The sequence below is a fragment of the Eschrichtius robustus genome, chromosome 16 (genome assembly GCF_028021215.1).
Source record: "Eschrichtius robustus isolate mEscRob2 chromosome 16, mEscRob2.pri, whole genome shotgun sequence".
Classification (NCBI taxonomy): Eukaryota; Metazoa; Chordata; class Mammalia; order Artiodactyla; family Eschrichtiidae; genus Eschrichtius; species Eschrichtius robustus.
This window is the reverse complement of record NC_090839.1, coordinates 76,434,611-76,457,939: the sequence shown is the minus strand read 5'-3', so window position 1 is coordinate 76,457,939 and position 23,329 is coordinate 76,434,611. Positions and strand designations below refer to the sequence as shown.

At 43.9% G+C, this 23,329-nt stretch overlaps 1 protein-coding gene across 1 annotated transcript; it reads left to right on the top strand.

Moving 5' to 3' along the window:
- LOC137750726 (eukaryotic translation initiation factor 3 subunit C) lies at positions 1-22,999 on the top strand. The gene is made up of 21 exons (XM_068525220.1): positions 1-62; positions 199-338; positions 1,525-1,590; positions 1,697-1,886; positions 2,276-2,401; positions 2,593-2,647; positions 2,780-2,889; positions 3,289-3,416; positions 11,956-12,115; positions 12,252-12,355; positions 12,822-12,963; positions 13,153-13,278; positions 13,411-13,504; positions 14,208-14,398; positions 14,638-14,862; positions 20,232-20,595; positions 21,979-22,138; positions 22,230-22,295; positions 22,385-22,472; positions 22,571-22,733; positions 22,832-22,999. Exons 2-21 carry the CDS (start codon positions 238-240, stop codon positions 22,912-22,914), a joined length of 2,742 nt encoding a protein of 913 aa, XP_068381321.1. The 5' UTR covers positions 1-62; positions 199-237; the 3' UTR covers positions 22,915-22,999.
- Positions 23,000-23,329: the final 330 nt, after the last annotated feature.

Here is a 23,329-nt window from a genome sequence, read left to right as displayed (position 1 = left end):
CGCCTTCTCCTCGCCGCGTTTCCGCTGCTTCGGCTAAGTAGCGTGATTCGGGAGGTCAGCAGGTACGTACTTCTTGGGCCTCGTGCTTTGGGGAGGAGGGCCCGGGTTGGGGTACGTGCGGAGACGGTGAGGATGGGGGTCAGGAGGTGGCGGCCCGGGCCCTTTCTCGTGGCCCGTGACTTTCGGGCTCTACCGTAGGTCTGGCCGTGCCCGCCGCAGCCGCTCAGCGCCGTCGCCATGTCGCGGTTTTTTACCACCGGTTCGGACAGCGAGTCCGAGTCGTCCCTGTCCGGGGAGGAGCTCGTCACCAAACCTGTCGGGGGTAACTACGGCAAACAGTGAGTGAGGGCCTGGGCCATGGGGACCACTCGTGGGGGTGAGGGGTTCGGCAGGCTGTGGAAGGCCGCGTATGTGGGAGGGGAATGGAAATGGGGGCGGTGAGAGCGGGTTCTAAGGATGTTGAGAGTTTAAGGGACCGGAGCAGTGTTGGAGGGACAACCGTAACGCTAAGGGTGCTGTGAATTGTGGGAATCCACCCACCCGGCAAAGGATAGAGTCACAGAGAAGAGGTTTCCCACTGGCTGGGTGTGTTGCATCAGCAAGAAACCCCCAATACTCGCTTGATACCTGGGAGTTCCTTGATGTGGCTCTGAGGTTCTTAAACATCTATTAGTATTTTCCTGTTGTTTATTTCCATTTAAATACTCTTCTCCCATCTCTGCAAATTAAAATTCTTTTCTCCCTTTGGAACGTTGGAATGTTGTTTTTCAAACTTTGGTCATACACATGCCACTTTCATTATTTTTGCCACATACTTGTACTTAAGAGTATATATACATACCACTTCAAAGTCTTGTTTCAGCATAAAACTCATTTTTAAAGGTGAAAAATACAATCTGTGTATACCCACATGAATATGATTTCATATCTGTGCCACAAGTGGAAAATCAACATCACTTGCTATAAAATAAGAAATAATTGGAAAAGTTAATAAGATGGAAAGAAAAGAGATATTGTTGCCAGCTGAATGCTGTCTGGTCTGGTTTTTAATTATTAAGTAAAAATAACTAGTAATGGAGGTGTCAAAGCCGTTGAGACTCTTTCCTTGCCCTTGGCCTGTCACACTCTAGGAAATATTGCTTTCTAGGACCTAGTTCAGGTACCACCTTTTTCATTCATTCTAGGTAAAGTACCTCTTTTGTCAACTTCTTTTAGTAATTCTTAGTGATTTGTGTCTTCACATAATTAATTTCTTGACACAGTAAGTAAGCACTGTCGTTTGTTTATGTTTGAGAGGCTGGAGATGGTCATTTTTTAAATGTGTTACAACATTTGATAAAAGGCTTTACTTGAAGTAAGCTCAAAAGATTGAGTTCTATATGATGCGGCTGTGAAGAGGAAGAATAAAACAAGATGAGTGTGGTAGGAATGGGCTACCTGCCCCATCTGAGAAGAAAAAGAGAGATCATTTGGAAAGACTGGAGCTAGGAATAGAGGTTAATGGTCTCTTTTCCTTCCAAATAGGCCACTGTTGCTGAGTGAGGATGAAGAAGATACCAAGAGAGTTGTCCGAAGCGCCAAGGATAAGAGGTGAGGCCATGGGGAGGCGGGGTGATGGGGAGTTTCTGGAGCAGTGGTGGATTTTCTGGTTGGTGATGGTGGGCATGGGCAATGTGGTATTGGGCTCTCAAACCAGGTTTGAGGAACTGACCAACCTTATCCGGACCATCCGTAATGCCATGAAGATTCGGGATGTAACCAAGTGCCTGGAAGAGTTTGAGCTCCTGGGAAAAGCATATGGGAAGGCTAAGAGCATTGTGGACAAGGAAGGTGTCCCCCGGTTCTATATCCGAATCCTGGCTGACCTGGAGGACTACCTTAATGAGGTGTGATTCCTGTGGGTGCAGGGGGATCTAGAAGGGGATTGTGGACCTGGAGCTTTCTCCTGACCCACACCCAGGGATCATGTCTTCTCTGACTTGTTTGGCAGATATTCAGTATTTCCCAGAACATAAGAAATACGGGGATGAAGCAAGGAGCTTCATTTATGCTAAGAATTTTAATCGTATATATTTTTATATTACCTCTTATTTGTGGTTTTGTACTTTTGATACATAAATGAAGCATTGGTAAACAATAAGTTAACAGATATAGTTATTAAGTAGTATAGATGTTTATAGATAGCAGAACTCAAAAGTTGTGAAGCCTGAAGTTTAGGGAATACTACTTAATCTCAGATCCCTGTTCTCCCTTTCTTCCCTATTCTTTCCTTCAGCTATGGGAAGATAAGGAAGGGAAGAAGAAGATGAACAAGAATAATGCCAAGGCCCTGAGCACCCTGCGCCAGAAGATCCGAAAATACAACCGAGATTTTGAGTCCCATATTACAAATTACAAGCAGGTGAGGCTGCTAGAGGGAGACTCTCTGAACTTTGGGGACAGTGACCTCATGACTGAGACAAAAAAGTATTTGCAAATGGGAGATGTGTGACTGGAGAAGGAATCATGAGAAAGCTCTGTGCGGTGGAGGAGATGGGATGGGGTAGTGGTTGGCAGGCATCCTTAATTATTCTCTCCTTTCCTTCTGTCAAGAACCCTGAGCAGTCTGCAGATGAAGATGCTGAGAAGAATGAGGAGGATTCAGAAGGTGAGTGAGGAAAACCCTTAATTGCAGATGGTTAGGAGGTCTAAAATTAAGGGTTTCCTTGGCTTGTTTTCTTGGTTGTCATTCAGCTCTTCACCATTCTAACTCTTTTTTTTCTCTCCCCTTTCCCACCAGGCTCTTCAGATGAGGATGAGGATGATGAAGGAGTCAGTGCTGCAGCTTTCCTAAAGAAGAAATCAGAAGCTCCTTCTGGGGAGAGTCGGAAGTTCCTCAAAAAGATGGAGGTAAGAGCCAGGGTTACACTGAGGGGTGGTTTGTCTGTTGTGGACCATTCTTGGGTCTCTGGGGAGAAGAAAAGACTCACAGAGCCCTAGGGTTGGGAGGGGTGGGGTTTAGCAGAGTCTGGTCTGGGGACAGGTTTCCTCTTCGATTAGAGCACTGAGTGACTTGGAATCTGGAGAACTAGATTGCGGGCCCAGCTCTGCCCCAGGGTAGCTTTGTGTCCCTGGAGCAAGTTACCACTTCTCTCTGGGTCTTGGTGGTCCAGTCCAGCTCTTAATATCCTGATTCAACCACTCTTCTTCTGCTCCTGAGAGTCTCTGAAACATGTGTCAGCAGGGAGAGCAGAGACACCAGTCAGTCTTCCCATCTTGTTTCTTCTGATCATCTTTTTTTTCTCTAAGGATGAAGATGAGGACTCAGAAGATTCAGAAGATGATGAAGATTGGGACACAGGTTCCACATCTTCTGATTCAGATTCAGAGGAGGAAGAAGGGAAACAGACAGTGCTGGCATCAAGATTCCTTAAAAAGTAAGAAAAGTAGTGGTACTTTGGGCCACAGTCGGAGGGGTAGGAAGCCTTTAATCATCTTGAAAGTTGTTGCTCCTGTGGAGTCCTTTTATTTATTTATTTATTTTTTCCATTTCAGTTTTAATTTTTATTTGTCTTTTATTTTTTATTTTGACATTAAAAGGTTTTTTTATTGAAGTATAGTTGCTGTATAATATTATACAAGTTATGGGTGTACAGTGTAGTGATCCATAATTTTTTTAACTTATTTTTTATTTTATTTTATTTATTTGGCTGTGTCGGGTCTTAGTTGTGGCACGTGGGATCTTCTTTGCAGCATGCGGGATCTTTTGTTGCGGTGCACAGGCTCTTCATTGAGGCGTGGGCCTCTCTCTAGTTGTGGCTTGCAGGCTCAGTAGTTGCAGCACGCGGGCTTAGTTGCCCCACGCGGGCTTAGTTGCCCCACAGCATGTGGGATCTTAGTTCCCCGACCAGGGGTTGAACCCACGTCCCCTGCATTGGAAGGTGGATTCTTAACCACTGGACCACCAGGGAAGTCCCTAGTGATCCGTAATTTTTAAAAGTTATACTCCATTTATAGATTAGTTCCTGGTGTTGTACAGTATATCCTTGTAGCTTATTTTATACCTAGTGATTTGTACCTCTTAATCCCCTACTCCTATATTGCTCCTCCCCCCATGGAGTCCTTTTAGGTTGTAGAGGCCAACAGAGGGATCTCAGAGTCAAGTATGTTAGTTGGCTAAGGTCATAAAGCTAATGTGTCCTGCAGATGAGATTTGAAGGTTCCACTGTCCAAATATTTAACCATGACATTACTTGCTGCATGTGGACTGAGTGTTTATCTCTCTTTGATGCTGATTAGCTGTGTGATATTGGGTAAGCTACTTAACCTTTCCAGTCTTCAGTTTTATCTTTTGTAAAATGGAGTGGTACTTGACCCTGTCTCAAGGATACCTGCAAAAATATAGGGAGGTGATACGCCTGGCTCAGCCTGGGACTGGCATGTGGTGTGCCCTCAGTGACAGTAGCGTCTCTTCTCACTCTTCTGAGAACCTAGCATATAGCATATAGACTGCAGCAAGCCTTCCTGAACTTTACTAGTATCGTCATGGTATGGGGGAGGATTCTGATTTGGATTCTGGTCACAGCCCTTACTACTTTAGTATCTGTCAACTTGGGTGAGTTACTTAACCTTCTTAGGTCCTGGTTTCCTCCTTTGAAGTCAAGGTGACACCTATCCCTGTGTATTCTACAGAAGTTGAGTATCAAGCTCAGTGATAACTGGCAGAAATACTGATGCTCTAAGGGTTGCTTTCCTACTTTCAAAAGTTGGGGTTATGCAGCTTCAGGAGTTAGTTCCCTCACACTAGAGGGGTCAGACACAGCCATTTTATTGAGAAGCATTTTTCATCGTGTGCTCCAGGGAACACTGGTCAAATGCAGGGGGAGTATTGTGTATCTGATGTCTTTTTACTCACAACACTTCTGACACCATATGTGTTTTTTTCTCATACCAGCTAGTTTTCCAACTCTCTGGACACTGACTGGGTGTTCAACACTAATTCAGTTCTGACACTACCCAAAGTTAGCATAGACCCCGTGAGACTGCCACCACCTTAGAGGCCAGTTGTAAGTTCCAAGTGTGGCTCCTGTACTTCTGACCAACCGGCTCTAAATTCACAGAGTTCCTACAGTCCCCTCCTCAGATTCGATAATTTGCTAGATCGACCCACAGAACTCAGGAAAGCTCTTTAGTTACTATTACCAGCGTATTATAAAGGATACAACTCAGGAACCGCCAAGTGGAAGAGATGCATAGGGCAGGGTATGGGAGAAGGGGCATGGAGCTTCAGTGTCCTCTCTGAGTTCATCATCCTCCTAGCATTTCAGTGGTTCATCAACCAGGAAGCTCTCCAAATTATCATTCAAGGATTTTTATGGAGGCTTCATTACATAGCCTTGATTGGTTAAATCGTTGGCCGTTGATGCTGGGCTCCATTTCCAGTTCCTCTTATCCTTCCTGGCGGTCAGAGGGTGGAGCTATAAGTTCCACCCCTCTAATCATGCTTTGGTCTTTCTGGCAACCAGCCCCCATCCTGAAAGCTTTCTGGAGGCCTGTCAAGGCCTCATTAGAATGAAAGATGCTCCTATTGCTCAGGAAATTCCAAGGGATTTAGGAGCTCTGTGTCAGGAACTGAGGACAAAGACCACATAAATTTTTTTTTTTTTTTTTTTTTAAAAGGGCAGTTTAATATGGATACATGGGAGCAATTTTTTTTTTTTTTTAAGTATTTGTTTACTTATTTATTTATGGCTGTGTTGGGTCTTCGTTTCTGTGCGAGGGCTTTCTCTAGTTGTGGCAAGCGGGGGCCACTCTTCATCGCGGTGCGCGGGCCTCTCACTATCGCGGCCTCTCTTGTTGCGGAGCACAGGCTCCAGAAGCGCAGGCTCAGTAATTGTGGCTCACGGGCCTAGTTGCTCCGCGGCATGTGGGATCTTCCCAGACCAGGGCTCGAACCCGTGTCCCCTGCATTATTGGCAGGCAGATTCTCAACCACTGCGCCACCAGGGAAGCCCCCACATAAATATTTCTTATTATGCCACAGTATCATATTCCCTTCTTGGAGAGTTTACAACCATATATCAGTTAAGCAAAATTGATCTGTTTAACTTTGTTTCATTAGCTATCTCTTAAATTTGCTTTACTGTGAAACTCATGTTTTAAGCCTACTGACATCCTATAGAAATATCAACCTTATTATTGGTTCATATCTTTTATATTTCCTTTGTGTTTTTGTCTTTTCAATAATTGTGTATTGAAGTCTCCATTATTTGGACCAGTGTGTGTAGTGTGCACTGCACATGTGCATTGCACAAAGGCTCCTGTCTGAGGGAACAAGTGGGGACTAAGGTTAAACTTAGGATATCATGAGAACAGAAAACTACAGACCAATATCTTTTATGAATTTAGGTTCAAAAATCCTCAGCAAAAACCAGTCCAGCAACATACAAAAAGGCTTTTACATCATGACCAAGTGCAATTTATCCTAATAATGCAAAGTTAGTGTAACGCACGACAGTCAATTAACGTAATACACCATATAAATAGGATAAAGGATAAAAACCATATAGTCATCTCAGTAGACACAGAGAAAGCATTTGAGAATAATCCTAACACTCCCTCATGATAAAAGCACTCAACAAAGTAGGACTAGAAGGGGGCTTCCTCTGCTTGATAATAGGGCATCTTTGAGAACACACATACAGTTGACCCTTGAACAACATTGGTTTGAACTGCACAGATCCACTTATACACAGACTTTTTCAATAAATGTGTGCTGTAGTACCACACGGTCCATGGTTGGTTGAATCTTCAGATGCAGAGGACCAACTGTAGAGTCACATGCGGATTTTTGACGGGGGATTGCCACCCCATCCCCATGTCGTACCCCACATCGATCATGGGTCAACTGTATATCTTCTCCTGTCCTTTTATTTTGCACTTCACCATGGTTTATGTTTAGAGATGTCTCTTACAAACACAGCTCGGCTTTTTTTCGTTTTCATCTCATGATCATTGCTATTTTTTTTTCTGTTTTCAATTGTGCCACTCATAAAATTTACCATTAATCATTTTTTAAGTGTCCAATTCAGTATCATTGAGCTCATTCACTCGGTTGTGCAACCACCACCACTGTCTCCAAAACTTGATCTCTGCTTTTTAATCTCTGCAGGTTAATTTACATTTATTGTGATTATAAATGTATTTTGTCTTGTTCTTGCTCTCTTATTAATGTGCTTTTTATTTATCCTCTTCCTATTTTTAACTTCCTTTTTTTAACATAAATTTATTTATTTATTTTTGCATTGGGTCTTCGTTGCTGCGCGTGGGCTGTCTCTAGTAGTAGCAAGCGGGGGCTGTTCGTTGCAGTGCATGGGCTCTCATTGCGGTGGCGTCTCTTTTTTTTAATTTAATTAATTTTTATTTTTTTATACAGCAGGTTCTTATTAGTTATCTATTTTATACATATTACTGCATATATTGTCAATTCCAATCTCCCATGTTGGTGTCTCTTGTTTTGGAGCATGGGCTCTAGGCACACGGGCTTCAGTAGTTGTGGCTCGTGGGCTCTAGAGCGCAGGCTCAGTAGTTGTGGCCCACGGGCTTAGTTGCTGCACGGCACATGGGATCTTCCTGGACCAGGGCTCAAACCCGTGTCCTTTGCATTGGTAGGTGTATTCTTAACCAGGGTGCCACCAAGGAAGCCCACCACACATATTTAAAGTTAGCAATTTGGTAAGTTGTGACATGTTTATACTCATGAAACCATCACTGCAATCAGAGTAAATAAAATCCATCACTCCTAAAAATTGCTTTACGCCCCTTTGTAAACCTTCTCTCCTGCCCCACTTCTCTTTGCCCTTTCTGTGGTCAACTGCTGATTTGTTTTCTATCACTAGATAGGTTGGCATTTTTTAGAGTTTTATATAAATGGATTCATACAGTATGTAATTTGGTTGGGAGCGATTTGGCTTTCAGAATTATTTTTCAGAATAATTATTTTAAGATTAATCCTATCTTTATCATTTTTACTTTAGAGGTTACCCTTGATATATTTTTTTAACCTGTGAAATTTTACTTTGTGTACCTAACCCACCTGATTCCCCCCCACCCCCCGCCAAAAAAAATCTAAAATTAGATTTAGTTAAAGTGTCAAGTGTCAGAGGTTGGGTTAACCATGGGATCCTCAAAGGCCTTATTGACATTAAGAGTTTGTGGCTTTGTAGTGTCAAAGAATAACTCAGAGACACTATTTTACTTGTATAACAAGGTAGACCAACTTTTAAGATCGATTTCTAACCAAGACAAAAAAGAATTTGATAAGAGAAAGAGGAATAAGGAGAGAGGGAGAAACCGCAGACGGTGGTGGGAATGTTGAATTTTGTTTGCACATTTGTGTGTGTGTAAACTCATTAGCTATCTAAGCCAGCCAAGGTTAGTTTCAGTTGTTAATGGATTATTTAGAAACATGACAGGCTGTCCCTATAATGTCTGCCAGCATCCTTTTTCAACATCTCCGTATTAAACCAGTCTATACCCTTCCTCTCATCAGAATTTCTCAGCTTTCATCTTTTGGTCAAAACAAGCACGTAAAGGAACACATTTAATCTCAAGAGCTTCAGTTTCTTTGATGTGGGATAATAAGGTTGTCTAGCAACATTAAAGCACCTGGATATTAGATAGTGGGTTTGGGCAGAAAATATGAGGATAGTCACAGATACAATAAAAGAAACATTTAGGACCTTTATTTAATTTTCTAATCAGGCTAAGCCTATCAAGGAGAATGTCTTTTAAGAATCACTTTAGTGAACTTTTAATCAAGTGGCTTTTTTCTTAATTGATTTGTTTTTTCCAAAGTATTTATCGAGGTTCAGTAAGATGTTATTTATTGCACATCTTTATTTATTAGCCTTGACTGACCAGTATTTGAGATCAGTTTTATTTAGGGTTAATTCTTTTTTTTTTTTTTAATTTTTAGCCGAGCCTCGTGGCTTATGGAATCTTAGTTCCCTGACCAGGGATTAAACCCACGCCCTCGGCAGTGAAAGCTTAGAGTCCTAACCACTGGACTGTCAGGGAATTCCCTATTTAAGGTTAATTCTTAGCTAAGGAATTTGTTAGTTTGGGGCTGAAATGTTTAAATTATTTGTTATTTTGGACCATACAAGAGGTAAATTACAGATCACATGTTCGTGTTTCTGAATTGGTAGTTGGGGTAGGAATTCTTAAGTACAAACTGATGAAATCTAGTATCTTGGACCCCTTCTCATAAGTTACCATGTTGGAGTCTTAATCAAATGTGAATATTGGTTTGCAACTTTGGGAGCTCCCTGGTAAAATCTGAAACTATCCCTATGCACAGAGGACAAGGGGAGACCGAAGAAAGAGGCAGACCACTCCAGATTGGTAGGTGGCAGGTGTAATAAGCAAGGGAACTTAAATACAAGGTTTATCTTTGGTGGCCTCAAGATGAGTAGATCTCTGCACCTGTCTTCCAGAATCTTAAGAGTTTATATAGAGGCTATAATAGAGCTCAGTCACATATTCAGATCAGATGGTCTCAACACATTGCTCTCAAGGCTGCATCCTTGAAGTGGCTCCTAAGGTGGGAACCGTGAGCAGAACGTACATTCCAAGGACAGGGGAGGGAGTAAGGAGCCTCCAGTACCCTGGATCCAGCTCTTGGGTCAGCCCATGGTCACATCCTCTCAATGACCTCTTCCAATAGTGAGCAACCAAGATTTTTACTGTGAAACTTCGATAATGATGAACTGATTCAAAAGAAGTTAAAAGAGGAGGAATACACAGAATACATTTGTTATCTCAAATTAGGAATCCTAATCTGAAGGGTTTTGGAGGAAGTTGTCTACATCTGATATGGTTGCCCTGTGGAATCTCGCCGAGATGCTGTCTGCTTCTAAGAGCTACCTGCTTCTGGAGGCCTTTTTTAAAGTGAACCTCAGGATAGATCTCTGGTGGGACTGGATCTCCAAGTTGTTAGGATCCTAAGGAAGAGTGTATGTCTAGAGGCTCTAGATCATAGTTGTGGTTAAGAGGGTGTGGAATGGTCCTTTTCAGTGTAGTTTTAGGACTAACTTCTATTGGTGTCTCTTAATGTCTTCAGTTTCTTAGCTGTGTATTTAGGTGGAGGTGTATCTGGTGATGTCCCTCTACCTGAGAGCATAAATGTCAGTTTTCTGATCGATTCTAACGATGTGAATATACCAAGGTATAATCTGTCATAGGGGAGAGATCAAGTCAAGTTTTAGGTCTTTCAGTTAGAATTTCATAGGGTGAGAGTTTGTGTTTTTGAGGTGTGAATCACAATATCCTGAGGGCTTCGAGCAAAACTTCAGGCCAAGGATAATTAAGTTCTTTTGAAGTTTAGACGGCATTGATTTTTAAATAGGATGAGGTCCTGTGATCTCAGAGCTTTGGGGATGGATGATGCAGACCAAGCAGTTTCAGCTTAATGAACATACTTAGCGTATTTGCAAAGGATTTTAGCTATGAAATGAGTTTTTATCGTTAGGGAGTATTGCATTAGTACAGGAGGAAAAACCATTAAGCTTTTATTGAGTTATGGCATAGGGAGTTCCCTGGTGGTCTAGTGGTTTGGGATTCGGTGCTGTCACTGCCATGGCCCGGGTTCCGTCCCTGGTTGGAGAACTGAGATCCCACAAGCATCCCACAAGCCACGTGGCATGGCCCAAAAAAAAAAAAAAATGGCATAAATCTTTTGGCAAGGGCAAGTTTTAATCCAACTGGCAAATTTATAAGCTATTACTAAAGCATATTCAAACCTTTTAAGCAGTTAAAATGAAATTTATTTATAAATGTTTAAATGGTGTTTTAATTATAGATAACTTGAATGTCTGTTCAAGTCTTTCTGGAGAGACTTTTTCCTCAGTATCTTTATAAAGTTTGAAATAATTTGTCCCTGTCATTTGGTTTATATTTCATTATATAAGTATTAAAGTCTGGAAATGGTTTCAGACATCAAATAGCTTAAGTCCACTTTGAGGTAGCCAGTGATCTTTTTCTCTTTTGTTGGGGACATTTTGTTGTATTGAACAGTTTTTTTTTTTTTTTTAATTCAGAATTTATATTAATAATTTTCATAAGAGGGGAAAGAAAGGCAGGGAAAAGCAGCCAGTCTGGGAACCGCAAAAATTTTTTTGCACTTTTTTTTTTTCTAAGCACTGATTTTAAACTGATAAATCAGTTGGTGATTAAAAGATTAGTCTGGGGACTTCCCTGGTGGTGCAGTGGTTAAGAATCTCCCTGCCGATGCAGGGACACAGGTTCAAGCCCTGGTCCAGGAAGATCCCACATGCCGTGGAGCAACTAAGCCTGTGCACCACTACTACTGAGCCTGCGCTCTAGAGCCTGGAGCCACAACGCCTGGAGCCCGTGCTCCGCAACAAGAGAAGCCATCGCAGTGAGAAGATGGCGCACTGCAACAAAGAGTAGCCCCCACTAGCCGCAGCTAGAGAGGACCCGTGCACAACAACGAAGACCCAACGCAGCCATAACTAACTAACGAACTAAATCAATAAATAGATTTATTTATTAAAAAAAAAAAAAAAGATTAGTCTGGACAGAGCAGCTAGTACCAGAGAACAACTGTGTTGCATATGGATTCTTTGGAAAACCTTAGAGTTTAGTTGTGGAGCAACATGACAGGCTGTTTCTGTGTCTGTAGTGGCCTGGTTAGCACCTCTGTCTTATTAAACTAGACCATACTCTTTCCTTCATACGAGTTGCTTAGTGTAATATGGTAACAGACCTTGGTAAGTGGTCTGGCAGATTCAAATGCTTAGTGGTCCTTGCTTTGGTTATGGTTAGTTATCCATAGGTCATTCTTGTAGAGTGTAATTTGGACCCAGGAGGAGAAAAAGAGGGATTTCGTGGGAGGAAGAAGCCTCAAGGTGGAGAGGGGGCTGATCCTTCATCTTTTCCTGTGTCTCTTGGCAGGGCCCCCACCACAGAGGAGGACAAGAAGGCAGCTGAGAAGAAACGGGAGGACAAAGCCAAGAAAAAGCACGATAGGAAATCCAAGCGCCTGGATGAGGAGGAGGAAGACAATGAAGGCGGGGAGTGGGAAAGGGTCCGGGGTGGAGTGCCCCTGGTTAAGGTGAGGATTTTAGAACGAAAAAGAATTGGGAAACAGTTGGGGAGAGCATACAGGTACCCTCCTGGTCGGATTTGGGAGAACAATTAAGGCAAGAACAGGTTTCTGTCAGCCTGCACATAACTTGTGTGTTACCTAGGAGAAGCCAAAAATGTTTGCCAAGGGAACTGAGATCACCCACGCTGTTGTCATCAAGAAACTGAATGAGATCCTACAGGCACGAGGCAAGAAGGGAACTGATCGGTAAGATTCATGGGCCTGGGCTATGTCACTACAGGGTGAAAGCTCATTTTCTCTTAAGACACAGGGTGAAGGTTGGTGGGGAAATAGTGCTATTTTGGGAAGATCTTTGTGTGGTTACAGTAGAAGGAATGATGTACTTGGAATACACCAGTCTATTTTCTGCTGTTTACATTCTGTTTGACCTTAGATCAATCACTTAACCTTTGGGGGCTGTTTTCCCATTTGTAAAATGGGAATAATACTCATCTTCTTTAGTTATTCAGTGACTAAAGAGGATGGTAGATTGTTAGCATTATTGCTATTTCTGTTTGGAATTTATGAGGGAGAAGCAAGTATATAGATGGTGAGGCTAGGGGTGGGTATTGGGAATGAGGCTGCTTTTCTTGTCTGAAGAGGGCATGCTGTATGACAGGATAAGACTTTTTTATTTGTTTCCTGTGCCTCACCCAATTCTGTACCCCTCCAGTGCAGCCCAGATTGAGCTGCTACAGCTGCTGGTTCAGATTGCCTCTGAAAACAACCTGGGAGAGGGTGTCACCGTCAAGATCAAGTTCAATATCATCGCCTCTCTTTATGACTACAACCCCAACCTGGCCACATACATGAAGGTGAGAACAATAACGAGCATCCCACGGCGGAGCTGGTGGGTCATGGGAAGGTGGCTAGTGACTCAAGACTCAAGGACTGTTGGAGCAGTCTTGGTGGTTGAAGGCCCGTGGATTTCTGGTGAAGGGCTCTTGGGAGGCATCTGCTTGTTCCACCTTCACAGCTCTGACTGCTGTCTGATCTCTTGGCAGCCTGAGATGTGGCAGAAGTGTCTGGACTGCATCAATGAGCTGATGGACATCCTGTTTGCAAACCCCAACATCTTTGTTGGAGAGAACATTCTGGAAGAGAGTGAGAACCTGCATAACGCTGACCAGGTAAAGAGGGCATTTGGCAGGCTATTTGGAAGTGTGTGTTGTCTGCTTTGGGAAGGCTTGTTGGAGACAGAAGGGTTGAAGTCCAGGACTGGAATCTGGGCTAATTTATTTCCTCCTTTGCCTTCTCTTCAGCCGCTGCGTGTCCGTGGCTGTATCCTAACTCTGGTGGAACGAATGGATGAAGAATTTACCAAGATAATGCAAAACACTGATCCTCACTCCCAAGGTGAGCCCGAGCAAGCATGGGCATCAGTGAGAGGAAAAGTGCAGGGATTAAAATGAAGGATTATACTAAGTGAGAATGTTCGGAAAGCCAGCCCTCCCTCACCCCAGCATTCATACCACAGGGCCTCTTTAAGATACTGGACCCCACTCCCGTAGCTTCTGATTCAATAGGTCTGGGTGAGGCCTCACATTTTGCATTTCAAACATGTTCCTAAGTGATGCTGCTGTCTGCTACTTTGAGAACTGTTGGGGTATGATGGTCTCTGTCCACTTGGCTTGTTTAGCTTGTACGCCTTAAGCATTAGAATGGGGAAGTGCAGGACATTTACACAGTAAAATGTGAGTGTCCACATGTGTCCACCAAGTCAAAGGTGTATTGATGAACAAGACAGCTTGGGGCCTTCATGCTCATGGAGCTTACATTTCGGTGCTGAAGCAAGGCAGTTCTACAAAAAAAATGAACGAGTCAGTTGTAGATAATGTAAAGTGTGAATTAGAAATTCAGATCGGGACATGTGACAGAGGATGTCTGGAGTGGTGGCTGCTTTAGATAATGGTTGAAGAAGCATCTGTAGGTAGGGCCCATTTGAGGTGAGAGCCGAATGAGAGGAGGAGGAGTTAATCAGGGGAGGAATTAGCAGAACAGAGTGCCTGGGAAAGCCTGGGTGCCTGGCTAAGCTGAGGGTGGGTGCTCTCCCTGCCAGAGTACGTGGAGCACCTGAAGGACGAGGCACAGGTGTGCACCATCATTGAGCGTGTGCAGCGCTACCTGGAGGAGAAGGGCACCACTGACGAGATCTGTCGCGTCTACTTGAGGTGCATCCTCCACACCTACTACAAGTTTGATTACAAGGCCCATCAGCGGCAGCTTACCCCCCCTGAGGGCTCCTCAAAGGTAAGTGCTTGGCCACCATGTCAGAGGGGAGAGGGGTGTGTCCATCGGTTCTGCATGTCTGTCAGGACTTCATGGCAGATCTTCTATTCCCTGGGGACTGTCTGTGGTGGAGCAGAGGGACAAGGATGAGGCTGGATGGGGTCTCGTCTTTGGTTGCTGAAGGTTGAGCCATTTAGAACCATTGTCCTTGCCGCATCTCCTCCTCCAGCAATATCTCCCCCCACCCCCTACCCCTCCAGTCAGAGCAAGACCAGGCCGAAAATGAGGGCGAGGACTCAGCTGTGCTGATGGAGAGACTGTGCAAGTACATCTATGCCAAAGACCGCACAGACCGAATCCGCACATGCGCCATCCTCTGCCATATCTACCATCATGCTCTGCACTCCCGCTGGTACCAGGCCCGTGACCTCATGCTCATGAGCCACCTACAAGACAACATTCAGCACGCGGACCCGCCAGTACAGGTAGGATGGGAAGGAGGCGTTCTGGCCCTGGTGGCAAAGGGAAGACCAGGCCAGGCCCCCGTCCTCTCTGTTCAGGCAAAGTGTCTCAGGCAGATTAGCCACCTGTCTGGCTAATGCAGATACAGGGAGACACTTGGTCCTTCCCGAGTGCTAGCATTCTTTGATTCTCCTACATATTAACATAGAGTCCTCTGGGATAGGATTTGGGTTCAACTAATATTTATTATAACTACTATGTGTCTGGTTTGGAACAAACATTAGGAGATCATCTTACTTAAAAAGATGAAAAAGCATTTAAGCAGTTAAACTGAGAAGGACAGGGACCCAAATACAGTGTGACGTGTGAAACATAAAACTTTGTGTGTGGCAGCATTGTGAGGACATTTTCATGTAGGAGTATTACAGCTGTGTCTAGGTATAGATCCTATAAATGTGTGTTTAGAACAATTGTGAGGGATTTATGTATAAAACATTTGGTGAGCCTGTCTGGTGGTGCTTTTTGAATAGCTCTCCTACTTTTTATTCCATTGTATGAATTTATCACAGGTTCTTGAATTTCCTCTTGATAGATACCTGATCAACCAGTTTGGGGTATTATAAATGAAGCTCTTGTGATATATGTATAAGTTTGTGTGGATGTATGGTTTCTCTTGGGTAAATACTTAAGAGTGGAATTGCTGCATCATAGTGTAGGTGTATGTCCAGTTTTATAAGAAGCTCAAAAGTGAGACTTCCCTGGTGGTACAGTGGTTAAGAATCTGCCTGCCAATGCAGGGGACACGGGTTCGAGCCCTGGTCCGGGAAGATCCCACATGCCGCAGAGCAACTAAGCCCACAACTACTGAGCCTGCACTCTAGAGCCTGCAAGCCACAGCTACTGAGCCCCCGCTCAGTACGAGTACTCTACTCAACGAAGAGTAGCCCCCGCTCACTGCAACTAGAGAAAGCTCGCGCACATCAGTGAAGACCCAAGGCAGCCAAAAGTAAATAAATAAATTTATAAAAAAAAAAAAAAAAAGAATGAAACTCAGAAATGGTTGTACCATTTTTCTTTTTTTTTTTAAAATAAATTTATTTATTTATTTATATTTATTTTTGGCTGTGTTGGGTCTTCGTTTCTGTGCGAGGGCTTTCTCCAGTTGCGGCAAGTGGGGGCCTCTCCCGTTGGGGAGCACAGGCTCCAGGCGCGCAGGCTCAGTAGTTGTGGCTCACGGGCTTAGTCGCTCCGCGGCATGTGGGATCTTCCCAGACCAGGGCTCGAACCCGTGTCCCCTGCATTGGCAGGCAGATTCTTAACCACTGCGCCACCAGGGAAGCCCGGTTGTACCATTTTTCACTTCTACCTTGTCAATATTTAGTGTTGTTGGTCTTCTTAATTTTGGCCATCGTGGTTGTTGTCTAATGGTATCTCAATGTGGTGTTAGTTTGTATTTCCCTGATAACTGTTGAAATTGACTACTTTTTAAATGTTTATTGTCCCTTTATATATCTTCCTTTGTGAGATGTCTGGTCAACTTTTGCCCCCCCCGCTTTTTTTGAAGATTGGATTATTCATCTTTTTATTATTGAGTTGTAGGAAATCTTTATATATCCTGGATACCAGTCCTTTGTCATATAAATGTTTACCAAATATTCTTTTCCAGTCTGTGGTTTGCCTATTCATTTTCTTAACTATGTGTTTTGATGTATATTCTAATATATCAGTTTTATCTCTTTTGGTTATTTTCTGGGTCCTATCTAAAGAAACTTTTTCCTACTTGCAATTCATAAGGATAATCTTTTTTTATTTTTAAAAAGTTTTTGGAAGTTCTTGTGGTTTTAGCTTTCACATTTAGGTCTCTGTTGTCTGCATATGGTGTGAAGTCAGGGTCAGAGACGTTCTTTCCCCATTATATTGCTTTGGTGCCTTTGTGGAAAACCACATGAAAAACCAACCACATGACCCTATAAATGTGTTTCTGGGCTCTCTATTCTATTCCATTCATTCATCTTTTTGTCTTTCCTTATGCCAGTTCCACACTGTCTCTATGGCTGTGCCTTTAGAGTTAAGCCTTTTTTTTTTTTTTTTTTTAAATTAATTAATTTATGGCTGCATTGGGTCTTGGTTGCTTCGCCCAGGCTTTCTCTAGTTGCGGTGAGCAGGGGTTGCTCTTGGTTGCAGTGCGTGGGCTTCTCATTGCAGTGGCTTCTCTTGTTGCGCAGCATGGGCTCTAGGCGTGCAGGCTTCAGTACTTGTGGTACTCGGGCTCAGTAGTTGTGGCTTGCAGGCTCTAGAGCGCAGGCTGAGTAGTTGTAGCGCACGGGCTTAGTTGCTCCACGGCATGTGGGATCTTCCCGGACCAGGGCTCGAACCCGTGTCTCCTGCATTGGCAGGCGGATTCTTAACCACTGCACCACAAGGGAAGTCCCTAGAGTAAGTTTTGAAGTCAGGTAGTATGACTCCTCCAACTTTGTTGTTTTTTAAGAATAGTTGGAATGTTCTGTGACATTTGCATTTCCACATAAATTTCAAAGTCAGCTTGTCAATTTGTGCAAAAATGCCTGCTGGGATTATATTGAATCTGTAAATCAATTTTGGGAGAACTGACACCTTAACAACTTTGAACCTTTTGATCTTACGTGTTATTCTTCATTTAATTTCTTCAGCTTCTCTCTGCAGAGGTAATACACATCTTTTAAAAAATTATTCCTGAGAATTATACGATTTTTGATGCTATCGTAAATGCAATTTTTTAATTTAATTTAATTTTATTTTATTTTTTATTTTGTCCACACGGTTTGCGGGATCTCAGTTCCTCAACCAAGGATTGAACCTGGGCCACGGCAGAGAAAGCACTGAATCCTAACCACTAGACCACCAGGGGACTCCTGTTAATTTCATTTTTAAATTGTTAACTACCAGTATCTAAAAATAGAGTTAATTTTTTTACATTGGCCTTGGATCCTGCCATCTTGCTAAATTCAGTTTTAGTCTGGCCTTCTGTCCTCTGTATTTGCGGATTCAACCAACTGCAGATTGAAGATATTTGGGGGGAGGGGGAGGGATTCCAGAAAGTTCCCCAAAAAAACAAAATTTGCCTTGTTTGGTAACTATTTACATAGCACTTACATTGTATTAGGTGTTACAAGTAATCTACAGATGATTTAAATTACATGGGAGGATGTACCGTAAGTTATATTCAAATACTATGCCATTTCATATAAGAGACTTGAGCATCTGCAGATTTTGGTATCCATGGAGGGTCCAGGAACCAATCCCCCATGGATACTGAGGGACAGCTGTATTGGGTCTAGTGTTTTATAGATTCCTTAAGTTTTTTTTACTGAATTAATCATGTCATCTGCACATAGGGACAGTTTTATTACTATACCAATCTCTGAGACTTTTCTTTCTTTTTTATTTCTTTTTTGCCATATTGTAATGACTCAAATCGCTAATACTTAGTGCTGAATAGAAGTGAGAGCAGACATCTTGCCTCCTTCCCAGTATCAGCAGGGAAGCGGTGAACATTTCACCATTAAGAAGAATGTTACCTATTTTTATAGATAGTATTTTTGTAGATAGACTTTCTCAGATTGATGGAGTTCTCTTCTGATCCTAGTTGGCTGGGAATTTTTGTCCTTAATAGGTGTTGAATTTTGTCAAAATCTTTTTCTGCATCTATTGAAATAATGCACAGTTATTTCTCCATTATTCTGTTCATATGGTGAATAACCTTGATTTTAGATTTTTATACCAGACTTTCATTCCTGTGATATATCCTACTTGGTCATGGTATATTATCTCTTCTATGTATTGCTGGATTTTGCTTGCTGGTATGTTTTTAAGGCTCTTTGTATCTAAGTTCATGACCGATATTGACCTCTATATTTTTGTTGTCAGTAAAGACTTGGTCTTTCCCCCCCACCAAAATCCGTACTACCTACAATCTTCCCTATCTTAATTATTGGTAAGTCCATCTTTTCAGTTGCCTAGGCCCAGAAGCCTTGAATTCATCTTTGATTCTTGTTTTTCTCTCACATTTGATTCCCCACCCATTTGTGTTGAAAATCCCTATCTGACCACTTATTATAACTTCCACTGCTACCCTCTGGTCTAAGCCACCATCAGGTTCCCGGTCTGTCTCTCTGCTTCTGCCCTTATATCCCTTCAGGCTGTTCTTTCTTTTTCTTTTTCTTTTTTTTTTTTTTAACGTTTATTCCTTTTACTTTTTTAATTAATTTATTTTTGGCTGCATTGGGTCTTCATTGCTGCGCACGGGCTTTCTCTAGTTGCGGCGAGTGGGGGCTGCTCTTCATTGCGGTGTGCGGGCTTCTCATTGTGGTGGCTCCTCTTTGTTACGGAGCACGGGCTCTGGGGCACGCGGGCTTCAGTAGTTGCGGCACGTGGGCTTAGTTGCTCCGCGGCATGTGGGATCTTCCCGGACCAGGGCTCAAACCCATGTCCCCTGCTTTGGCAGGCAGATCCTTTTTTTTTTTTTTAATTTTAAATATACTTATTTATTTTTGGCTGCATTGGGTCTTTGTTGCTGTGCATGGGCTTTCTCTTGTTGCGGTGTGCGGGCTTCTCCTTGCGGTGGCTTCTCTTGTTGCAGAGCATGGGCTCTAGGCGCGCGGGCTTCAGTAGCTGTGGCGTGTGGGCTCAGTAGTTGTGGCACACAAGCTTAGTTGCTCCACAGCATGTGGAATCTTCCCGGACCAGGGATCGAACCCATGTCCTCTGCATTGGCAGGCGGATTCTTAACCAGTGTACCACCAGGGAAGCCCCTTCAGGCTGTTCTTAATGCAGCAGCCAGAGTAACCCTGTTAATAAAGTCAAATTATGTCACTTATTTGCTCAAAAGCTTCCTGTGGTTTCCCATCTTAAAATCTTCAACACGGCTTACAACGCCCTGTGCTTGCCCAGACTCCAGTTTCTGATCACATCTTTTACCAGCTCTAGCCATATCGCATTCCTTGTCCTTGAATACGTCTGGCATAGGGCCTTTTCACTTGCTTTTCATGTTTCCTAGAATATTCTTCTTCCTCCAGAGATCTGTATGACTTGCTCTTTCTTTTTCTATTAGGTCTTTGTTTTTAAACATCCCCTTCAAAATGAGGCCTTCCCTAGTTATACTACATAAAATTGTGAGTTCCCACCACTACTGCCACCACTCAGACTCCCTTCTTAACTCCCTCGTCTGCTTTATTTTTCTCCTTAGCTTGAGTCACCACCTGCATATTATGCTTATTTTGTCCTCCATACCCCTGTCCCTAGAGTGTAAGCTCCATGGAAGGGGAGGAACGGGTCTATTTTGTTCTCTGTCCTAACCCTGTGAAAGACTTGCCTTGTGGCTATCACCTCTGAGTGCATTGCCCTTCGCTCTTAGATCCTGTACAACCGCACCATGGTGCAGCTGGGCATCTGTGCCTTCCGCCAAGGCCTGACCAAGGATGCTCACAATGCCCTGCTGGACATCCAGTCAAGCGGCCGGGCCAAGGAGCTTCTGGGCCAGGGTCTGCTGCTGCGCAGCCTGCAAGAGCGCAACCAGGAGCAGGAGAAGGTGGAGCGGCGCCGGCAGGTGCCCTTCCACCTGCACATAAATCTGGAGCTGCTGGAGTGTGTTTACCTGGTGTCGGCCATGCTCCTGGAGATCCCCTACATGGCCGCCCATGAGAGTGACGCCCGCCGGCGCATGATCAGCAAGCAGTTCCATCACCAGCTGCGGGTGGGCGAGCGACAGCCCTTGCTGGGTGAGTGTGGGGCTCTGTAGTGCAGCAGACTTTGTTCATTTGTTCCTTGATTACTTGTAATCAAAGGATTAAGAGAAGATAAAGGGAGTAAACTTTCCCACAAGATGATTCCCTTTGATTTAATGGCATTTCCATGTATGGCATAAAAGCATCATTTTTACTAAGTAGTCTTCATGGTCTCTTACCATAGGACACGTTGTCTTAGCTTACAAATTAAGCTCCCTGCTTCCTATCATTCTCCCCTTCAGTCTGTATTTGTCAGTAGTATCTTTCTACGAAGTGTGGGATGTTATACACCCCCAGCACCTTCAGAAGTTCTTCATTGCCTGTAGAATGAAGTCCAGCCTCTTTAGTCACTAAGTTAAAGTCTCCATGACCTGATTCCAACAATATTTTTAATTTAGTATAAACTTACGTACTACTTTTTTCTGCCTGGCACTAATAAGTGTTTTATAAATAATAATAATTCATTTATTCTTCATTAGTCATAGCCCTATGAAGATACTATTATGACCCCCCTTTTTCCTGATTAAGAAACTGAGGCACAAAAGTTAAGTGACTTTACCCAGGGTTAACACAGCTGGTATGTGTCTCTCTGACCTTTTCGTCTTTTTCCCTTTCATCCATATTATTTTTTAGCTAACTAACTAGACCCTTGGCGTTCAAGAATCTAACATTGGCTTCTTTGAACACTTTTAGAGATCTGATCATTCAATCCAGAGGTTGAGTGAGTTGTGATTTCACTGGGAAAGGAATTTGAATTGTGCCCTTCCTGTAAGGCTGGTGCATGGAAGGACTTGGCAAGTGAGCCAAGCTTACTGCCCACAGCCACGTCCCTCTACAGATTTGTCCTCTACTGGTTGTGTGTATGGTCATATTAAGAGCAGGCGCACTTTAGGCACATTTTGTCTGCGCTGTGTAGTGGTGCTTTACTTCGTTTTGTTTTCATTGGAAAATTGCCAGTGAAAATCTGTATGTCCAGCATCTCTTAGGGCTTCTTGGTTCACATTCCCCGCCTCTCTACTACTGTCTGCAGTGGATGTTAGACATTTTTTTTAGGTCAGTGAACCTTGTAAGAATCTGATAAAAGCTGTGGACCCTTTCCTAGGAAAATGTGCATAAGGGTACACACAGCAATTTGTCAGCATTTTCAAGGAACTCACCAATCCCCTGAGGCACATCATAGACTAAGTCTAAATGTAAATACAGTTATTCTGATATTAAGTGACTATTACAGTTACATGGCTACTTAATGGAGAGCTGGGAGAGTCTCAGTCCAGTTGTTTGCTCTCCTAGCCTGGGTTCCTCCTTAAATAGTGCTTGTGGGGGAAGGAGCCCTCATCCCAAGTTTTCCTAGGCCCTCCCTCATTCCCAACCTTTCAGGTCCCCCCGAGTCAATGAGGGAACACGTGGTCGCTGCCTCCAAGGCCATGAAGATGGGTGACTGGAAGACCTGCCACAGTTTTATCATCAACGAGAAGATGAATGGCAAAGTGTGGGACCTTTTCCCGGAGGCTGACAAAGTCCGATCCATGCTGGTTAGGTGAGCAGAGAACAAGACCCTAGTGGGTGGGGAAGAAAAGACTTGGTCTCCTTCACTGAAGATCTCCCCCTTTTCTCCCTTCTCCCCACAGGAAGATCCAGGAAGAGTCACTGCGGACCTACCTCTTCACCTACAGCAGTGTCTATGACTCCATCAGGTAGGATGGGCCCTGAGGAGGCACAGGAGCCCCAGCTTTGTGGTCAAGGGTTCTAATTGCTCCCTGCTCTTGGCCTTCTTTCTCCCCAGCATGGAGACACTGTCTGACATGTTTGAACTGGACCTGCCCACTGTGCACTCCATCATCAGCAAGATGATCATTAACGAGGAGTTGATGGTAAGGGCCATCAACATGGGCACATGGGCAGGTGGAGTCATGGAGAGATTGGAGTGCAGGAGACTGATCTGTCCCTTCCTCCGCCTCACTTCTGTCAGGCCTCCCTGGACCAGCCGACACAGACAGTGGTGATGCACCGCACTGAGCCCACTGCCCAGCAGAACCTGGCCCTGCAGCTGGCTGAGAAGCTGGGCAGCCTGGTGGAAAACAATGAGCGGGTGTTTGACCACAAGCAGGGTACCTATGGTGGCTACTTCCGAGGTGAGTGCTTCCATCCCCTCTGTGCTCCCAGGGTCCTGGCCCCCTTACTGCCTCTCACTTGGCATTCACCCCCTCCCCTCCCCATCTCTCTCCTGCAGACCAGAAGGATGGCTACCGCAAAAATGAGGGCTACATGCGCCGGGGTGGCTACCGCCAGCAGCAGTCTCAGACAGCCTACTGATTGCTTGACTTCAGTTCCCAGTGCCCTAAACCATTCAACGTTTAGGTCCAGCCACACCCCAGTCATTAAAGGTCTATTTAGAGTTGCTGCAGTTCTGCCTGTCTGTGTGTCGCCAGCGGTGTGTTGGACACATTTATTTGCTAATCATATTTCTAAGCTTCTATCCCATGACAGGCACAAGGCTCAGGATGCAGGGATGACTTGCACGTATCCCTGACTTCAAAGAGCTTGCTGCTTTTTGACATTTGACCGGCAAATTGTAATAACATGTGATAAGTTATAACGGGTGTTTTTTTAAATGGTGGTGGGTATATTGAATAGGATGTGATTATGGGGCATAAACGTCAGGGAAAGCATAGTGGAGGCAGTGGTGATGGACGTTGCAAGTGGATGGGTGGTGGTTCACCAGGCAGGG

Bases quoted from the DNA above. Each gene is read 5' to 3' on its own strand.
- LOC137750726 (XM_068525220.1), top strand. From the start codon at position 238: ATGTCGCGGTTTTTTACCACCGGTTCGGACAGCGAGTCCGAGTCGTCC. The intron at 14,863-20,231 runs GTAGGATGGGAA...CTTCGCTCTTAG, and splicing joins ACGCGGACCCGCCAGTACAG to ATCCTGTACAACCGCACCAT. The intron at 22,473-22,570 runs GTAAGGGCCATC...CACTTCTGTCAG, and splicing joins TCATTAACGAGGAGTTGATG to GCCTCCCTGGACCAGCCGAC.